The sequence below is a fragment of the Macaca fascicularis genome, chromosome 6 (genome assembly GCF_037993035.2).
Source record: "Macaca fascicularis isolate 582-1 chromosome 6, T2T-MFA8v1.1".
NCBI lineage: Eukaryota > Metazoa > Chordata > Mammalia > Primates > Cercopithecidae > Macaca > Macaca fascicularis.
Window position 1 is genome coordinate 164,586,841 of NC_088380.1, and position 20,629 is coordinate 164,607,469.

At 38.6% G+C, this 20,629-nt stretch overlaps 1 protein-coding gene across 13 annotated transcripts in view; it reads right to left on the minus strand.

The window, feature by feature from the left end:
- Nucleotides 1-8,697: 8,697 nt before the first annotated feature.
- The window catches only part of CLINT1 (clathrin interactor 1), a 73,234-nt gene continuing 61,302 nt past the window's right edge, over nucleotides 8,698-20,629 (minus strand). For 2 of the 13 annotated variants that reach the window (XM_065547003.1, XM_065547006.1), the window contains 5 exons: nucleotides 16,789-16,863; nucleotides 14,147-14,439; nucleotides 13,020-13,049; nucleotides 11,778-11,982; nucleotides 8,698-10,397 (listed from right to left, as the gene is read on the minus strand). In XM_065547003.1, the coding sequence (XP_065403075.1) occupies nucleotides 10,051-10,397; nucleotides 11,778-11,982; nucleotides 13,020-13,049; nucleotides 14,147-14,439; nucleotides 16,789-16,863 (950 nt within the window). In that variant the 3' untranslated portion in view covers nucleotides 8,698-10,050. The remainder of the gene's footprint in view (nucleotides 10,398-11,777; nucleotides 11,983-13,019; nucleotides 13,050-14,146; nucleotides 14,440-16,788; nucleotides 16,864-20,629) is intronic. The other 11 variants (XM_065547008.1, XM_073994673.1, XM_065547007.1 and 8 more) reach the window with 7 other exon arrangements.

Genomic DNA, 20,629 nt, shown 5'->3' on the forward strand with positions numbered 1-20,629 from the left:
TGCACTCCAGCCTGGGCAACAAGAGCAAAACACCGTCTAAAAAAAGAACAAAAAAAACCCAGCCAAATGACAGTTCTTCACAATTAAACACAAAACTTCTATATGAAAAAAAAAAATTTCTGTATGACCCAGCAATTCCACTTCTGGGTGTACACCCAAAATAACTGAAAGCAGGGACTTCAACAGATATTTGTATACCCATGTTCATAGCAGCATTACTCACATAGCCAGAAAGTGGAAGCAAATATCCATTGATGGATGAATGGATAAACAAAACGTGGTGTATTCGTGCAATGGAATATTACACAGACTTGACAAGGAATGAAATTCTAGACTGGGCATGGTGGCTCATGCCTGTAATCCCAGCACTTTAGGATGCTGAGGTGGGTGGATCACCAGAGGTCAGGAGTTCGAGACCAGCCTGGACAAATTGGTGAAACCCTGTCTCTGCTTTAAAAAAAAAAAATACAAGGCCGGGCGCGGTGGCTCAAGCCTGTAATCGCAGCACTTTGGGAGGCCGAGATGGGCGGATCACAAGGTCAGGAGATCGAGACCATCCTGGCTAACATGGTGAAACCCCGTCTCTACTAAAAAATACAAAAAACTAGCCGGGCGAGGTGGCGGGTGCCTGTAGTCCCAGCTACTCGGGAGGCTGAGGCAGGAGAATGGCATGAACCCGAGAGGAGGAGCTTGCAGTGAGCTGAGATCTGGCCACTGCACTCCAGCCTGGGTGACAGAGCAAGACTCCGTCTCAAAAAAAAAAAAAAAAAAATACAAAAAATTGGCCAGGCGCGGTGGCTCACGCCTGTAATCCCAGCACTTTGGGAGGCCAAGGCAGACGGATGATGAGGTCAGGAGATTGGGACCATCCTGGTCAACATGGTGAAACCTCATCTCTACTAAAATTAAATAAATAAATAAATAAATAAATAAATAAATAAATAAATAAAATTAGCCGGGCATGGTAGCACATGCCTGTAGTCCCTGAGGCTGAGGCAGGGGAATCACTTGAACCCGGGAGGTGGAGCTTGCAGTGAGCCGAGATAACACCACTGCACTCCAGCCTGGGCAACAAGAGCCAGACTCTGTTTCGAAACAAACAAACAAAAAAACCCCAAAAAACTAGCCAGGTGTAGTGGCAGGCGCCTGTAGTCCCAGCTACTCAGGAGGCTGGGCAGAAGAATTGCTTGAACCCGGTAGGCAGAGGTTGCAGTGAGCCGAGATCAGGCCACTGCACTCCAGCCTGGGCAACAGAGCAAGACTGTCTCAAAAAAAAAAAAAAAAAAAAAAAAAAAGAAAAGAAAGAAAAATGAAATTCTAGAACATGATACAGCATGGATGAACCTTGAGGACATTATGCTAAGAGAAATAAGTCAGTCACTAAAGGACAAACATGGTATGATTCTACTTATATAACTACTTAGGGTAGTCAAATTCATAGAGACAGAAGGTAGACAGGTGGTTAGCCGGGGATGGAGGAGAGAGGGCTGGGGCATTAGTGTTTAATGGGTAGAGAGTTTCAGTTTGGGAAGATGGGAAGTTCTAGAGATGGAGGGTGGTGATGGTTGCACAATAATGTGAATGTAAGCCACTGAACTGTACTTAGAAATGGTTAAAATGGTAAAATTTCATGTGTTTTACCTCATTTATACACATACATATTTACCACATTATACACTTACCACATTCTACACATATGGTATGTATATTTTACCACAATTTGAAAAGATAAGCCAAATGGCATACAGAAGGTGGTTAAAATAACTCCCCAGGGCTTGAATTTCCAGTTTTCTCCCTTAACCATAATATTCTCCTAAAACATATCTGTGAGCGCTCGGACGAGAACAGTGATGGGTACGTGTTTGGCTGTGGAAATGTAGGCTCACTTTGGTCTAGTCTCCCCTCACACAGGATATCATCTCAAACAAGGCTTCTGTGGATATAGTGTCCCTCAAGACATCTCAACCAAGAAACTGGGGAAGTGTGCTCATCACCACACCACAGTAGGGGGAGCACCACTCACTCTAAGGGCCCGTTTAGAACAGTTAATTAACACCAGAATCGCTGTCTGCACAGGGAGTGAGGAATTTCTTCTGAAGGACCCAACAAATGATGTTTCCAACTTAACTGCAGATTTCATCCTAAGAATCTTCAAATTCACTGGAAGTCCGTCTTGTACCAATTTAATGCTGACATTTCCTGCCTTTTCCACCTGGAGATGACTCCCTTGTTTTAAGAAGTCTTGGTGAACATGTGGTTCAGTGGAACAAAATGGAAGACATTTTTGAGACACAGACGTATGTAAGCCTCAAATCAGGCTCTCAGGAAAAATAAGTTGTACATCAGAAACACGGCCACCAGTTTGGGAAGAGTGTCAGCATGAGCGTAGAGATACAAAGACATGAGGAGCTAAGAGTTGATTGTTAACCTCCCAAACTCAATTCAATGTGACAGTGACACTTCACAGCACATTGCATCCAATCTCATTTGAAGCTGACAAAGATTGTTTCTGCTTTACATCTATTGGTTTATTAATGGTCTACAGCCTCTTAAGCAGATGCATATTCATTAGGTAGCCAGCTGTTAGGAGGTTCCCAGATGTCGAATGTAACTCTGTCTTGGAACGTATTTTTTTTTTCCTTATCATGAAACAAAGTAATTGAGGCCTTATTAAAGAACCAGTTAATTACTAAAGCGGTACCTTATGCCACCCTTTTTATCATTCAAATCTGATAACTCTTGGGACATCTAAAAATTTTGGTGAAGAGACAGTATTTAACAGCCAATCTTTATTATGTATTTTATATATAGATAGATACTATATGGGTAGACAAAAGGTATATGCAAAGTTCTTAACAACTGACAAATTCTTTTCCTTGGTTCATCACAGGAATTAGGTCTAAGGGATAAAACTGATAAACCTAGTAAATTAGTTAAAATTAAAGTACTTTAATAATATTTCTTTCATCTAACTTTAGTACTTTCCTGTAAAAGAGGACTTGACAAATGGTTCTTTGTGTAACCCATGCCTGAAACCTCATTGTGTATTTTCCATTAAACAGATTATTTTTTCCTCCATCAAAAATAAGGTAGTTCAGCTATTGGCAATCCAAATAGGGTTTTCAAATTGCCAGGTATTTCTAAATGCTCTTTAAAACCCTACTCAAATATTCCCTGAAGAAGAACTTAAATCTAGAAATTCCATTTCTACTTTTATTTGGTAGCTGGACATCTCAATTCTATTTCTCAAGTGCAAGAATCACAGGAGCAGATGAAAAATGGCCAAGAGCACACAATGTTTCCAATTCTTGAGTGCACTTTTTGAAATGGATTCCTCAGTCAAGCAATTCCTTGCCATCCACCTTTAGCCTGCGGCTTACTCTTAACATATCTTTTGATCCCTTGAGGTGCCTTTGTGTTATATTACTACTCCAAATCTGCTGGATTTTTCTGCTATTGGATTTGGCTAATGTCTTATGCTAAGTTATATCACCATTTCTACAAGACAAAAGATTTACCCTTCAGAAGAGGTCAGTTTTTATTTGCTCTGTGGCCCATCTCCTGCTGTTGACCTTTAGAAAATGCAAATAGACTGCATAAACATTTCAGCGCTTATTTAAAAAACATATTAGTTAACAACCCTTTACTAGCTGTCTACCATGTGTGGAGCATTAACATGGCATCTGGGGACAACGTGGTTAGAGTGCAGGGATATGCAAGAAAAAGCTGGCAATTTATCTGTGTGGCATGTACAATCTCTAAATTCAAAGATCTGAAATATTAATAGAGGGGAATGAGGACAGTGCAGTGACACTGAACTTGGATTCCAGGGACCTGTCCTAGGAAATGTGGCTTTCATAACTACCTTGATCTCTCAGAGTCTCAGTTTCCTTATCTGTAACAAGGAAATAATAAGTGTCTTAACTTTTTGGGTTAGAGGTATTGTGAAAATCAGGCAAGAAAAGAGTGAATCCGCTCTGTAAGCTGTAATGTGCAAATGCAAGTTATCACTATTTGAAATACTCCATTTGCATATAAAACGGTCCCTTAGATACAAACAATTCATATCTTTCACATATAAATGAACTATTAATGCATTTCAGGGTAAATAGTGAATATATCAAATCAATATTACCAATTTTCCATTCAAGTTTCTTAAAGCCCAAGTAGAGTGATCCCTATTCTATATGACAAGTATGGCAAGGAAAGCAAAACGGGCCTTCAGAATATTCCATTTCTGGTGGTGATAGCCCCCCTCTGGGAACTTTTGAGGAGAATAAAGTAAGTACTTACCTCAGCACACTAAATGCCAGTTACTAACATGGTCCTTGCCTGTCTCCCCAATTCCACTCCTTTTATGCAGAGCTCCAGCTGCACCTATGAGCTTCTCTGGTAGCTCTTTCTCCACAAGGAGTCCTCACACATGGAGTTCTCCGTGGTCGAACGACACTCTGGTTCAGCATGGCTGTCCCCTTCTCATCATTCTTCAGATCTCTGTGTAAAAGCTCCCTTCTCAGAGGGGGCATCTGGAGTGATCCCACCTAAATTAGGCCTCTGCTCCTATTCTTTTCTAACAGCACCATGACTAGCTCCTTCAGAACACTTAACACCTGTCCACACTTCCATGTGATCTTAGAGTTAGCATAATACATGACACAACTATAAAACTATAAAATCAGTAGACATGCACTGTGTACCAGAAGAAATCATCTCGAAAACTGAACAAAGATTATGATGTCACCAATTTTTCATATTCAGAATCCAAGGGGGCAAATCTCATGTGACAGGCATTTTGCTGATGACTGGTGAAAGGCAAAGCTAAATTCTTTGTACCTCAAGCAGGTCATCTTATAACCAGAAAAAAATCAAGTAAATGATACATAGTATACTAGGGAATCATCTTATCTGATAATTCTTCATAGTTGCAGTTGCCAAGCCCAGGCTGGGGACCACTGAGGGGCCCTGAGACCATTCCCAGAAGTTGCAAGTTCCCATCTTTTCCAGCCACCTACCTGAGACCAGACTTGTTTCACAAACTTCCTCCAAAATAACCTATCACAGCAGATTGAATGCAGAAACAAGAGCCCAGCTACATTCTATTATGTTGGTGCAAAAGTATCTGCAGTTTTGCCATTGAAATGCCAAAAACCACAATTACTTTTGCACCAACCTGGCATTATGTCAGGTATGAAAGAGATTCGCAATAATGTAAAACCATGCCGCTGTTCTCAGAAATTTTTATTTTGGAAAATATAGCTTATAAAGTTGCAGTTTGTTAACACGTATGGGTTATTGTGAAACCAATTAATACTTTCAAAGCTTTGCACTTTATATTTCAAATACAGTAAATACTGATAGATGCAACCCACATAAACAGCAGCTCCTTGAAGTCCTCAGTTTTTAAGGGTGTAAAGAGGGATCTGAGACCAAAATGCTCCGTATACCAACTGTAAGCACTCTTACTTCATTACAAAGTAGAAAAAAGTGTGCTTGAAGCATTTAAAGACCACAACTGCAGGATGTACAGTGAAGAAAAATCAGGCCAGGTGTGGTGGCTCATGTTTGTAATCCTAACACTTTGGGAGGCCAAGGCGGCAGGATCACTTGAGCTCAGGAGTTCGAGACCAGCTTGGGCAACATGGTGGGACTTTGTTCCTATTAAAAAAATAAAGAAAAATCAAAGGGAGAGGAAAAATAGGATTTCATAGTTTATAATTCAGTTATTTAAAATGACATTTAAAGAACAGGAAACAAAACCCACTTTTGCCCTTCGGGGCTTCAAATCCCTGGGAAGGTAAGCCTTGAATTGGCCATGTGCTGATTTGCCGCCCACAGGGGTAAGCAGCCCAGAGGAAAGGGCTGCAGTAGCTACTCATGGCTGCCCGGGAACAATGTATTAGGCAAGGCTGTCATTTAACAAAGAAGGAAGACACAAGAATTATGGTCATAGGCTGGGCAGGATGGCTCACACCTGTAATCCCAGCACTTCGGGAGGCTGAGGCGGACGAATTGCTTGAGCCCATGTTTTCAAGGCCAGCCTGGGCAAAATAGGGAGACCCTGTCTCTACTAAAATTAAAAAATTAGCCAGGTGTGTGGCACACACTGGTAGTCCCAGCTACTTGGGAGGCTCATGCGTGAGGACTGCTTGCGCCCAAGAGGTTGGGGTTGCAATGAGCCATGATTGTGCCACTGCACTCCAGCCTGGGTGATAGAGCAAGACCCTGTTTCAACAACAAAAAAAGGAATTAAGGTCATAGTGAGTTAAACAAAAAATCCTTTCATGGATTTCATTTAGTCTTTTTATCTGATTGCTCATCTGGGTATTAGAAGAATAGCAAGATCCTAGTCAACAAAACTGCAAGTTGATCAATTAAAAAACTGATCTCTAAAGCTTGTAAAAGTGGAGAACATTCTAATGAGAATTGTGTGGCAAATCCTATACCAGGAGACCACTTTAATAGCTCTCTGCCTCATATCTAAACCAATGTGGCAAGAAATGACTCAAAACATTCACAGAACAATTCATTTACAATTTCCTTGACAGTTAAAAAAAAAAAAAGTGGGCCGGGCGCGGTGGCTCAAGCCTGTAATCCCAGCACTTTGGGAGGCCGAGACGGGCGGATCACGAGGTCAGGAGATCGAGACCATCCTGGCTAACACGGTGAAACCCCGTCTCTACTAAAAAATACAAAAAACTAGCCGGGCGAGGTGGCGGGCGCCTGTAGTCCCAGCTACTCGGGAGGCTGAGGCAGGAGAATGGTCTAAACCCGGGAGGCGGAGCTTGCAGTGAGCTGAGATCCGGCCACTGCACCCCAGCCTGGGCGACAGAGCAAGACTCTGTCTCAAAAAAAAAAAAAAAAGTGGAGTTAAATTCATGCAGCTAGTAAAACCCCTTAATTAGAAACCAACTTACAAGTCTCTCAGGCTTTCTTTACTATACTTTGCTTTTAGGAATAAAACAGGCATACGAACTTTTGAATCTGCTGTGTAAACTGACACGTGAAGTGTTTAGCACAGTGACTGGCACAAAGAAAGTTGTTGATATGTAAGCATTTACATAAACAAAGAATGGGAGGCAGGAAAACATGTACTGCACATACGTCAGTGCTGGTGGATCTCATCATTTATTTAATTATCCAACATTTCAAGACTTAAGTTCATTTTGGAAAAAATGAGGGCCCAGAGAGGTCTGGTAAATTATCAAGGTCACACAGATGGTGGGTGATTAAAATGAGATTCCCAGCACATGGTCTTTCCACAATGCAGTCAGTGCTGTCTTCCAGGAGAGCTGAAACACACAGCATTTACCTCAGAAATCCACTTAATATAAGGTGTGCTCCATGCTTAGTATATAGATTTAGCTGTATTTCCTAATATCTCAGCTAGGAAACTATACCACCATGCTTTATCTTCAAAATGAGACAGTGCAAAGTTCAGAAAGATGGCAAATTCTTTAATTCATCTGCCAAAAAGAAAAACTGTTTCATAAATATTTGAGGGAAAAAAAGTACAAACCCTTCCCTCCAAACATAACTATAGGCCTCAACTCACTAGTGAGCTAGTGATTACCCTCAAACCAATAGTATTATGGTTATCATTCAGGCAATTCAAAAAAAAAAAAAAAGGAAACATCTAACCAAAGTACTATTTAAAAACAGTGTATGTGGTTCTTGAAGACATCAGAGAAGTGGAGGGGAAAAAAAAACCCTAGAGGGAAGGAGACAAAAATAAATCTGGAGTGGCTGTGTAGACTCACCATACAAAAATTGCTGGAACAGTATTAACTTTCCCCTCACACCACTAGGCAGAATAAAAAGTTGATACAAGCAGAAAAACTTTGGTTGAAGAAGGAAAGGGTACAGAGGATGGGCTGAAGGAAACCCAATAGTGAAAGAAAGGAAGAGTATTTTCTTCCCAACTCCAAATGATTTAGGGGTATTTATGCCTTTCTTCAAGTATAACTTAGTAACCCCTTCGGAGACAAATCATTACACTGGACAAACAGACAGACAGTGAAACGACCGTTGTTTTTCTCTTTCATGGGCTCTGAAAGAAAAATATTGACAAACTCTAAGTTGATGTTCAAGAAAAAAGATATAACATAGGAGGGCATGATACAGGAAATGCTTTAGAGGTCAATCTGATTAGAAAAAGAATTAAAACACAAAGGTTCAGATACACATTTACTTCGTCTAAGAATTTGCCACATATTTGAGAAAGTGAAGATACACTTCTTAAAGAAAAAATTTACTTAAGATTCTAGGTTTTAAACATCAGGGACCATATTCTACTGCTGCCACCAGAGGGTGGCTTGATTGCTCTGAAGTAACAACACTTGAAAGCTCCTATTCTTTCAAACTAAGTTAAACACATTGAATTGCTGAAAGATTAAAAACCGCAGTCAGCTAATTACACTCTCTCTCATCTCTTATTCAGCAAATGAATCACTTTTCATTACCACTTAGCTGAAGTACATGAATTTCTGCCTAATTAGAAATGTTGTAGATGGAACATTAGCAAGAATGGAGCAGGTCAGGATATCTTTGCTGCTTCATTTTTAATTCCTAACAGTAGACTCTGATAGGAAAGAATAGAGAAGTCATTAAATAATTTTAAATTATTTATAAAAATTACTTTGCCCAAATTATACAATGGTCTCAAATGTCTAACAGAATGAAAGAAAAAGCAGTTCAACATTGATTTTAATGAACATTTTAATGTTATGTATAACAGAACATTATGAATATAATGGAAATAAAGTTTTATCAATTTAATAAAAAAATTTTCAACATAACATGGGGAGGCAATAATTTGATATCTATATTATAGTATTTATTTTGAAAAATATTCCCAGCTTGAGGGTAAAACAATTAATTTTGCATTCCAAACTCTAGAATCATGATTTTCATGTGAGCTTAATGCAGAATTACAGCAGAAAAATGAAAACATTTTAATTAATTTCCTTTGTCGTTAAATCAATAAAATCTTTGACTGCTACAGGTCTCCTTTAATAATATATATTTAACTCCTCTACTGGAACCATACTGCTAATGCTGTATTATATACACTCAAAACCAAAACGAAACAAATACTGTATAAAATCTAAAAGCAAACATTTGAGTTGTAACATTTATATTTAACTTAAGGTTTTAATGGATTTTTACCTTTTCAGACACCCCCCCAAAAAAATAAATATTTTTCTCTTTTGAGTGGTCCTGACTTAGATGATGGCTACAGGGATAAACACGGAAGGAAGCCTTGCCAAGTTAATCACTGCAAATTGTAAATAATGACGACTAAAAACAAACAGAAGTTTTTTTTCTTTTAAAGGAAACCATAGAGCAGTCCTGAAAAAAAATTTTTCCTAGTTCTGCACAGGATAATTACAGCAGAAGACGTGGGAAAAGTCCCATAGCGATCACCAATTGCTTAAAGAGGTTTCGTTACAATAAAAATTTGGATAGTATAATAGCAGTGTTGCTGGAACATTAGCAAAAGTATATACATTCCAGTTACCTTTGATTTAGCCATAATCACATATGTATGCCTTTTTTGGACAAAAATATATATTTTTATAAAAAACTGATCATCCAACTTTAATGATTTCATATATGGACTCAAGAGTGGTAGTAAAAGGAACAGACCCAATTATGACAAGGCGATCCAGGGACAGAAAAATCAAGTTCCTCAGGAAAAGAAAGTATAAAATTAGAGATTCAAACACATTTATTCAGCCCTATTCCAATCTTCCCACAAATTATGCTGTTAAATGGGCTCCTCAGTTGATAAAGGCTTTCAATGGCCTCACCACCCACTTGTGGTCTATCCTCACTGGAAAAAAAATGATTCTGACTGCCTCATCTGAAGTGCTCTTGCCTGGCCCTCTGAAATACTGGATATTTCACTTTTATAAAACAGCCTTTTTGGTTCTTTATGTAGATTTTAATTAATTGATAAAAGAAAGGGTAGTTGATTAGCATTTTCCATCCCGACATCACCTATCTCCACAGCTAAAAATTCTTCATTCAATCTGCTTCTTTTACAATCTCTTATTTGCTAAAATTGGCGAAATTTGCAAAGGCATCTTGCTTGGGTTGCACAGTTCCAGAAGTCATGGCTATGTTGGGCATGCCCATTCCCATTGTGCCCGTCAGGCCCATCCCAGCAGCGGACATCCCTATGTTCATGTTCATGCCCATCATGCTCTGGTTCATCATTGGAGTATTTCCAAGAGGGGCCATTCCCATGGGGCCAGTCACCACATTGGGCATGCTCATAGGCATGGGTCCCCCTATCAAAGTGTTAGTTTGGGGTCGGACAGGAAGCATGTTCGATGGAGAACTGAGGTTCACGGCTCCAAAACTTTGAGTCATCACATTCATAGGCTGCTGCATATCTACCGGAAGAAAACAGACAGAAGAACTTTACCACAATAAATTCTTAGGTTCACAGAGCAGAGAACTAATAACTTCTTGAGCATCTGTACTTCTTTAGCCCCATTAAAATTCCTTTACAGTGATTTTATTAGAAGTCAATTACTCTGCACTGGTTCCTCTTGAGAAATATATTCAGTGACTATTGGCTCTGGTTCCCCAGAGATGTAGAAACAGTAAGAGTAGACTGGGGAAAAACAGCCAACTTAAAAACATTCCTACAAAACCTACTGTTAAATCCTACTTAACAAGTTGTCAAGAACTAGTGTGTATCAAAAATTTTAAAAAAGTTTATATCCTTTGACATATTCTATTTTTAGAACATTCTATTAAAAAAATCAGAAGTATGAAGATTTATACAAAAATATTTTAAAAGTTTATATACATTGACTTATTTTTAGAACATTCTATTAAGGAAAAAAACCAAAGTATGAAGATTTATATAAAATCTTGATTTATAATAACAAATAGCTGGAAACTGAAATAATTAGCAAGGGAAATCATACACTAATATGATAACTATCAAGCGCTAACAATCATTTTTCCTAAGAATATTACTCCACACAGGGAAAATGATGACTTAATGTTGAATAAGAACAGCAAGAAACAAACCAACATAGAGAGAATGATCCTAAGTATTAAAAATACGCTTAGAAAAGATGGAAAGCGGCTGGGTGTGGTGCCTCACACCTGTAACCCCAGCACTTTGGGAGGCCAAGGCAGGTGGATCACTTGAGGTCAAGAGTTCAAGACCAGCCCGGCCAACATGGTGAAACCCTGTCTCTACTAAAAATACAAAAATTAGCTGGGTGTGGTGGCACATGTCCTGTAATCCTGGCTGCTCAGAAGGCTGAAGCAAGGAATCGCTTAAAGCTGGGAGGTGGACGCTGCAGTGAGCCAAGATTGCGCCACTGCACTCCAGTCTAGGCGACAGAGCAAAACTCCATCTCAAAAAAAAAAGAAAAAAGAAAAGATAGAAATATGTATGAATGGTGATTACCCCTCAATGGCAGAATCAGACGATTTTTGTTTGTCCATCATATTTGCCTATATATTTTTTAAAAAATCTGTATAGCAAATTTTTGTTTTAGTGATCAGGTCCTCAAAACTCTCCACAATACAATAAATGTTATCAGGCCAAAAATAGAATATAAAGTAATTCAATGTGCCAGGAGGAATATCCAGTAAATATTATGTGAAAATATCTTAAGTGAACAGGCATTTGGTTAGCTGTTAGTTACAATTTATGTGATGTATTTTTATTTCATAGTTTGTAGTAGTCCTGGCATTAAGGCAAAAGACTGCAAGTACACAAAGAAGTGGGACGTCTTAAGGTAACTTACTCTGTTGCTGAATCATTGTATTCAGTGACGGCTGCTGGGGTTTGGAAGGCTGCATGCCAGGTAGTAAGTTGTCTAAGCTGATGTTTACACTGGGGTCAGACCAAGTGGAGGGCAAGGTTTTGCTGACTGATTTCTGGACCATATCTGTATTCTGATTATAGAGAGGATTAGGCTTCTGCAGCACTGTGCTAACATTTTGCAAAGGCTGGAAAATAGAAAAATGCTCTAAAAATTAAGCATCTGTTCTATAAAAATTATCAGATGGCAATTTAATCACAACAATACACTTCTGAAACAAAGAGAACCACAAATGTTCTATCCTAATGCTTTCAATACCCTGAATCATTAGCTTCCCAAAGAGGTTCCTCTGAAGTCCCAATCAGATTTGAGGTGGATAAAACCAACAATTTACCTACACTAACAATTATTCTCCCAACACTCAAAGTCTAGAAGCCACCATTCCTGGCAAATGCCCAGGGGAACTACCAACTTTAGGTTAGTATAGCTTTAAGGAGATACACAAGTGGAAATTTATCCTTTCAAAACAGAATTCAGAGGCCAGGCGCGGTGATTTATGCCTGTAATCCCAGTACTTTGGGAGACTAAGGTGGGCGGATCACCTGAGGTCAGAAGTTCAAGACCAGCGTGGCCAACAGGATGAAACCCCATCTCTACTAAAAATACAAAATTAGCCAGGCATGGTGGCACACGCCTGTAGTCCCAGTTACTTGGGAGGCTAAGGCAGGAGAATCGCTTGAACCGAGGAGGTGGAGGTTGCAGTGAGCAGAGATCGTGCCACTGCACTCCAGCCTGGGCGACAGAGTGAGACTCTGTTTCAAAACAACACAACAAAACAGAGAATTCAGGATATGACATCTCACATTATACAAGGATATAAGGCAAAACCGTGAAAAAGCAATTTATATTTCACATATCCTGACTGACTTTCCCTGCTCTGTGTATACTTTTACTACCTGAAGTGAGCAACACTAAATGAACTTGATGTATATGGACCAATGTAGGAGAAAGAAGAAATTCAGGAGAAAGAAGCAGAGGTTCCTAATGGTTACTGAGGATAACTGTGAAAAGGACAGAAAAAAGGAACAAGAAGAGGAAGAATAATTAAAAATGTACCAATGCAAAGAATTATGACAGTTACAATTAAGACTGCAAATAAAGTAGACTGGCTTTATGCTTAACTCATACATTAGGTCTTATTTCTGTTACACACAGAGCAGTCACCTTTCTGCTTCTTTCTTCTTTTCCTTCATCCTAATACCCCAAAGACAAGAATCTACACATTAAAATGAGTAATTAGCATCATAAACACATATTATCAATAGTTTGAGTCAAAAATAGCAAGTTCCTGGTACCACTCAGACACATATTTTCCAAGCCTGCACTTGTTTGAATTCTAAGCTAGTACTAGGTAATTTGGATTTAACTATAAATAAAATAGTGAATTAAGAAGCTCCCATTTTAGTTTTCTTTATGAAAATGAAAGTTGAAAGATGAGCCTATAAAACACTTACATAATGTACAGCAGGTCCAGAATTGGGAAGAACATTCACCATTTGACAGAATAATTTTCCATATTAGCACTGATTATTTACAACCAATCAGTGATATTTCTTTAGGGACATGACCAGAAATTTTACTAAGCAGATACTTGCCATGAGTGAAACAATATCTCTATGTCTTTTCCTTTTTTTTTTTTTTTTTTTTTAAAATGAGACAGAGTCTCACTCTGTCACCCAGGCTGAAGTGCAGTGGTGCGATCTTGGCTCAATGCAAGCTCTGCCTCCCAGGTTCACGCCATTCTCCTGACTCAGCCTCCTGAGTGGCTGGGACTACAGGTGCCCGCCACCACACCTGGCTAATTTTTTGTATTTTTAGTAGAGACGGGGTTTTGCTGTGTTAGCCAGGATGGTCTTGATCTCCCGACCTCGTGATCCACCCACCTCAGCCTTCCAAAGTGCTGGGATTACAGGGGTGAACCACTGTGCCTGGCCTATTTCTTTTTCTTAAAGACAATTTAAAAAAACTATCAAATACCAATTTGTTATAAGAATAAATTTTTGCCATGTTCCTCCTCTGTACAAAGGCACCATGCTTGGCTTTACAGTGACTACAAGATGGGGGAGAAGGTCTTGCCTTCCAGAATGCAAATGACTATGCTAGGGGAAAGAGTTTAAGGTAAATGAAATGTGCAGATGCATGTATATATATATATACACACACACAGACACGTATTCATACACATAAAAAGGACTTGCCTATTTTTCTGTTTTACACTCATCTATTATTAGATGAGTTAGAGCATCTCAAAGATGATAAGTAACAACTTCCAAGGGAACCAGACAACTTACCTGTGATCTTGACATAGGCAAACCAAGTCCCACAGTATTAGTGCTCATCATAGAGAAATTCATACTCTGGGAAGATGTCATGGTTGCCTGGGATGAGCCCATAAGATCAAACAGGTCTGAAGAATTCGAGGCAGCAGGAGGTGGGCCTAGAGCTGATTGTGAGCCACTAACGAGTTCTACCGCTGGCTGTGAGGCACTGCCAAAGAACTCGCCACTGGAAGCAACAGGGCCTGATGGGGCTTGGTTGAAGGCACTCCAGTCACCAAAGTCTCCATTCCCACTTGCTGCTGTTACTAAGACAGAAATAACTCTAAGGATAAGAAACTTCATGAAATGCACAGAACGAATATAACAATCTATGAAATGAAACAAATTAGAGCTGATCTGAGTCCACCCAGATTAACATCTGCAGGTACCATCTCCATCTGGACAGTATTCTTCCTCATGAATATTACACGAGAGTTAACAAGGTGGCAAAGAAAAAAAAATCCTTCCAAATATAAAGGAAAATCCATCTCTTGGCAGCTCTATAGGTGACATACTGAATTTACCACAAAAAAAATGGCCAGGCCTGGTGGCTCACGCCTGTAATCCTAGGACTTTGGGAGGCCAAGCAGGTAGATCACAAGGTCAGGAGATTGAGACCATCCTGGCTAGTGCGGTGAAACCCAGTATCTACTAAAAATACAAAAAAATTAGCTGAGAATTGTGACATGCGCCTGTAGTCCCAGCTACTCGGGAGGCTCAGGCACGAGAATTGGTTGAACCCAGGAGGTGGAGGCTGCAGTGATTGTGCCACTGCACTCCAGCCTGGGTGACAGAGCAAGACTCTGTCTAAGAAAAAAAAAGAATTTCTCACTTATTTGGCCATACTTCTACTGACAACACAAGGGCTATAACCTTAGCACATTGCCTGCTTCAACTGGGACTGTTTATTTACAATAAAAGAGAGGAAGAAAACTCATGTAATATTAAAAAACACAACCAAGCCAGAAACAAGCAAAACCCTATCACTATACTTTGCAAGTGTAAGGTTGAATGCCTAAAATCCATACTCTTAATCGCTATAGTCTTATCAATTAACTTCTAATCAATTCTTATATTGAAAGGAACAAATAAATATGAATAAATGGAATTTGAAAAAGCAAAAGGTGAAGAAAGAGCTACATAAAAACTGTCATCTGAAAGCAAATAGTAAGTATGTACCTTCCAAGTTAATTAACACCATCTCTTTGCACTCCATGTTCATTTACAACTTGGAAATACATTTTGTCTAGCCTAAAAAGTGACCAACCACTACAATATCATGTCTCATTATGCTAAATATCAAGAGAATAATAATGTGAAGTCTTTAAAAATACATTCTTCCATTACCACATTAAAATGTAAGCACCCTTGAAAGAGAAAATAATTCACTTAGAAACTACAAGTTCTACTAACAATTTAATGTAAGAATTGGACTAATATTCTTTACCTCAGGGTTTTACTAATACATGTCTTTGATCGTCTTTTTTTATTTTGTTTAAAGAGACCGCATTAAGAGTTTTACAATTAGTTCTAGATATTAAACAATTTAAACTAAGTAAGGCTGTTGGATCAATGTAAACTTTATGCTGATTTTCTATTTGTTTGATCTATAATGCAGAATATGAATGGAAACTGGGGCAAAATGTGTTGCCCCACCTGAAAACTTCATTATCTGAAATGATTAATCACGGGAGGAAAAGATTTCTAGTGGGGCATGTATTGTTCAGAAATGATTAATCATTGTTGCAATGGTTTCAGCCCCCTGCATAATGGTGGTCAGGTCATATTAATCACATGCATACAGATGAAGAGATGTATCACTTAGGCAACATTAACATATTCAAATTATTTGCAAAGTAGGCAACTTTATATACCTAAAAACTTTGAGAATTAGACAGGGAAGCTGTAAAATAAGGGTAATGTTTACCTTCCACTTTGGTTTGCCTAAAGTAAGGCGTCAACCCTTAGAGGGCATAATCACACTTTAAAAATGAAGCAGAAAATCACTCAACAATTCTAGTTTCTGGAAAATACTTGGAATTTACAAAAATAAGTTGTCAAAATAACCCCAAACCATTTTACAAGCTATGTATCTTTTTTCCTAACTCCTCACAAACCTAACCAGATTTTAGGGTATGTCAAAACGAAGTTCGGTTATTTTTCACATAAATACTTTTAACATATCTAAATTAAAAAAGGAATACATTTCAGTAAGATAGTTGGTCTGATCCCCATGTCCCTAACTTTCATTCATGAAAATCGTAAGCTAAACTAAACATAAACCATGATATTCTTGCTGCTATTAAACAAAATGAGATTAGTTAGAGATACTCACATCCTCCTTTCCCTTTCAAAAAAGCTGAACAAGAGTCACCTATGAATACGGGCAATTTTCTTTAGATGTACTGGAGTAGTCTATGACCAAAATAATTCATTTGGCACATTTAAGGCATCTGCCCAATAAAACACCTTGTGAATAAGTTCTTTAGGAATTATGAATTATGAATACTACAAGTAGAAAAATGACAGAAAGAAGCTGACTTGGGGGGAATGGGAGTTGTTTTTAATAACCTTTTTACCACCCCAGACTTCTGGCCAATCAAATAGAATCATACCTTGGGAAGGGAAACTGCCTGATGCAGCAGCTGAGCCAAAGTCAGCAAATCCTCCGAATAAATCAGCTGATCCTCCTAGAAGTTAAGAAAAAGGTAAAACTGTTAGAACTAGAGAACAATTGTAAATAATTTCTGGAGGCCATTTTAGTGCCACAAAAAGTACCTAATATTAGAGGCCCAGATGCCTCATAAAAGCTAGTCTGTTGACCTAGATTTTCATGTCACTATGTTCCCTATGAGCTACCACAGACTCTTTTCTGTTCCTCAGTCCCGTATCTAGTAAGATAAATGACACTGTATCTGTGGTTAAAATTATCTAATATTTCATGAGCATAATGTGGAAAGAATACAACTTATCCAGCCAATTATGCTCTTTATAAGAGTCTTCGATGGATTCTAAAACCTGAGTAAAATGCTGCTGGGGAATAAGATATTCACAAAACAAGTAAATAAAATGCAGGATCTTTGATTGGACCCCGAATTTTTTTTCTAATTGCTATCCTGAAATGACAGAATTGAGACACTGGGGAAATCTGAATGTGGTCTGTATATTAGCATTAATACTGTTTTAATGTTAAATCCCAAGTATGATTATATCACGATCGTAAAGGAGAATGTCCTTGTAAAGAAATATAGGTTGAAGTATTTTAGGGGCAAAATGTCATGATTGCGACTTCCTCTCAAATGATACGGATGAAACAAACAGTACAAAACAAACAAATAAAAAAGAACCAGAGAGAGAGATAAAGAAAATGGGGCAAATTTTCTGTACATTTGGAATTTTTAAAAATAAAAAGTTAGAAAGATAAAGTCCACTTGTATAAAATCATTTTAGAGTCTGGTGTGGTGGCTCATGTCTGTAAATCCCAGCACTTTGGGACGATGAGGCGGGGGAATTGCTTGAGCCCAGGAGTTGAGAGATCAGCCTGGGCAATATAGTGAGACCTCATCTCTACAAAACCTTAAAATATTAAATTGAGCATGATGGCACGTGCTTGTAGCCCCAGCTACTCAGGAGGCTGAGGTGGGAGGATTGCTTGAGCCCAGGAGGCAGCGGCTGCAGTGAGCCGAGATTGCTGCACTCCAGACTGGGTGACACAGTGAGACACTGACTCAAAAAAACAAAAAACAAAACAAAACAAAAAAATTATTTTAAGCAGAGAGAGGGAGAAATATCAATACAATAGTTTTGGTGGATGTTTTCCCCCCGTAGTGTTTACTCCATAAAAGAGTAAATACTTGTGTTTTGTAATTTTAATGCATGGAAAAAAAAATAGCTTTTTTGCTACCTCTAGATAGGTGTTTTTAAAAGGGTAAGACCCAAATTATGAGTCTGCAAATCAACCTCTGTGTGCGTAACATTACATTCTGACATAAAATTATATTTGTAAATACTACACGGGTAAGAATATTTACTTTTACCTATAATTTCAATTATAACATTATTTCAAGTAATACTCCTTTTTTTCTCAGTTTAGGTAGTGAAATAGCCCAATATCTGAAACTTTAAATAGTTGTCCTTACTTTTGTCTGTCCTTAAAGATTTCACCTCTTAATAGTCACAACTGTCTACAGCAGTTCAATTATGGTGCTTTTAGTGTTATGTGAACATTATATAGGTTACATCACAGCTGCTTAGCCTGCAGTGCTTAGAAACTAGCCAGGTGGGACTGGAACATCTGGGCTGCACTCAAACACCACCAGGGACAGCTTCCAACATCTGGTGCCATTTCTGAATTGTCTTATCGCTGCAAGACATTCTGCCCCATCTGCTACACTCAACTGGGTTAATTAAACTAGAACCATCTCCCCTTCCTAATATATGGCCAACAGTAATAAAAGGAACAAATCAGTTTCTGATATGTGTGTACTTGGTATTTCTGTTTAATGCACATTTACTGTAGGTAACTATCAGCAGGCATAACTAATTCCTCATTGCTTCAGCACAGATGTACATGCTCATACACACACACATATATATATCCTCCCTCACCAGTTGACTAATGCCAACCAAAGTGAAGGTGCTTCAATTCTATCAACACTACAGCTTAGTCTAATTTTTACTTCATCTAAAAGGGAGTATCACAGTGATCTGGTTTTCTCTTCCTTAAAGTTACAAACATTGTGATAAAATGTGACAAGGAACACAAAAGTTCAATGAGTTATATGTTTAAACCATTTAAACAAGCACACATATTAATAAAATCTAGCAAGTAAATGAATGCTTCAAACAGTTGCTGCTTAATATTCATAAGTTTGTTTTCTGTAAAGTTCCTTCATGTTAAAAACATTGGTCAAGTATACTGTTGGGTAACAGAATGATAATCAATCAATTAATACAACATTAAGGGATTTAAAAATTAAAGATTATTTTAATTTGCTTCATTTAAGCAGTAAATAAACATCAATATATAACTTACTATACCAAACAAGTTAGGAGTTAGGGATTTTCTTTTCTTTTTTTCTTTTTTGAGACAGAGTTCCACTCTTGTCATCCAGGCTAGAGTGCAATGGCACGCTCTCAGCTCACTGCAACCTCCGCCTCCCAGGTTCAAGCGATTCTCCACCCTCTGCCTCCCAAGTAGCTGGGATTACAGGCGCCCGCCACCATGCCCAGTTAATTTTTTTTATTTTTAATAGAGATGGGGTTTTGCCATGTTCGCCAGGCTGGTCTCGAGCTCCCGACCTCAGGTGATCTGCCTGCCTCAGCCTCCCAAAGTGCTGGGATTACAGGGATGAACCACCGTGCCTGGCGGTGTTAGGAATTTTCAAATCTTATTCAGTCTAGGCTACAAAGAAAATAGACGCTGAGGATAAAAGCTGTAGATCACAACTTCAAACTGGTAAGAAATGTTATTTTTGACATATCCTGTATTTAGTAATTCAGATAATTATCCTCCTTCTATCACCAAAACAGAAATTATATGATGTTCATAACTTATCTATCGCAAATAGTATTCCTCTCCATCCATATTACAGGGATTTTGATTTCAACATGAGTAGCTTAAGAATACTGAGAGCAAAGAATGGAAAGATGCATGTAACTATTTTACAAATAGAAGTTGTCTTTCTCCGAAAATGTTTTTTCTCTCTAATCTTTTAAAGTGCCACATACTATGCTTTTACTGGTACTTTAAGAAATGTGATCTTTGGCCGGGCGCAGTGGCTCAAGCCTGTAATCCCCGCACTTTGGGAGGCCGAGACGGGTGGATCACGAGGTCAGGAGATCAAGACCATCCTGGCTAACATGGTGAAACCCCATCTCTACTAAAAAATACAAAAAACTAGCCGGGCGCGGTGGCGGGTGCCTGTAGTCCCAGCTACTCGGGAGGCTGAGGCAGGAGAATGGTGTAAACCCGGGAGGCAGAGCTTGCAGTGAGCTGAGATCTGGCCACTGCACTCCAGCCTGGGCGACAGAGCGAGACTCTGTCTCAAAAAAAAAAAAAAAAGAAAAAAAAAAAAAAGAAATGTGATCTTCAACTTTGAAAACTGTCTCAAAAATTAAAAATCTCTTTATTTAGAAAATGTTTCTCTCTCCTAGGACTATCCATATCTATATGTATGATACTCATACCAAATTCCACATTCATTTTCTATACTTAAGCATTTTCCCAGATAACTTCTATCTAAATTTATATTCTAAAGGAATATAAATAAGACTCTACCAAAAATTGCTGCATGTGGAAGACTGCTGATTTTCACAACAAGTGCTATCCTTCAAGATTCCCACATGAGAACTGTCATTATAAATGAGCCATTTCCATCTGCCTTTTCAGGGCAGCAAGGAGGTTATTTACAGTCACCAGCTGGGAACATGTTATTTCCCAAAGCAATATTGTGA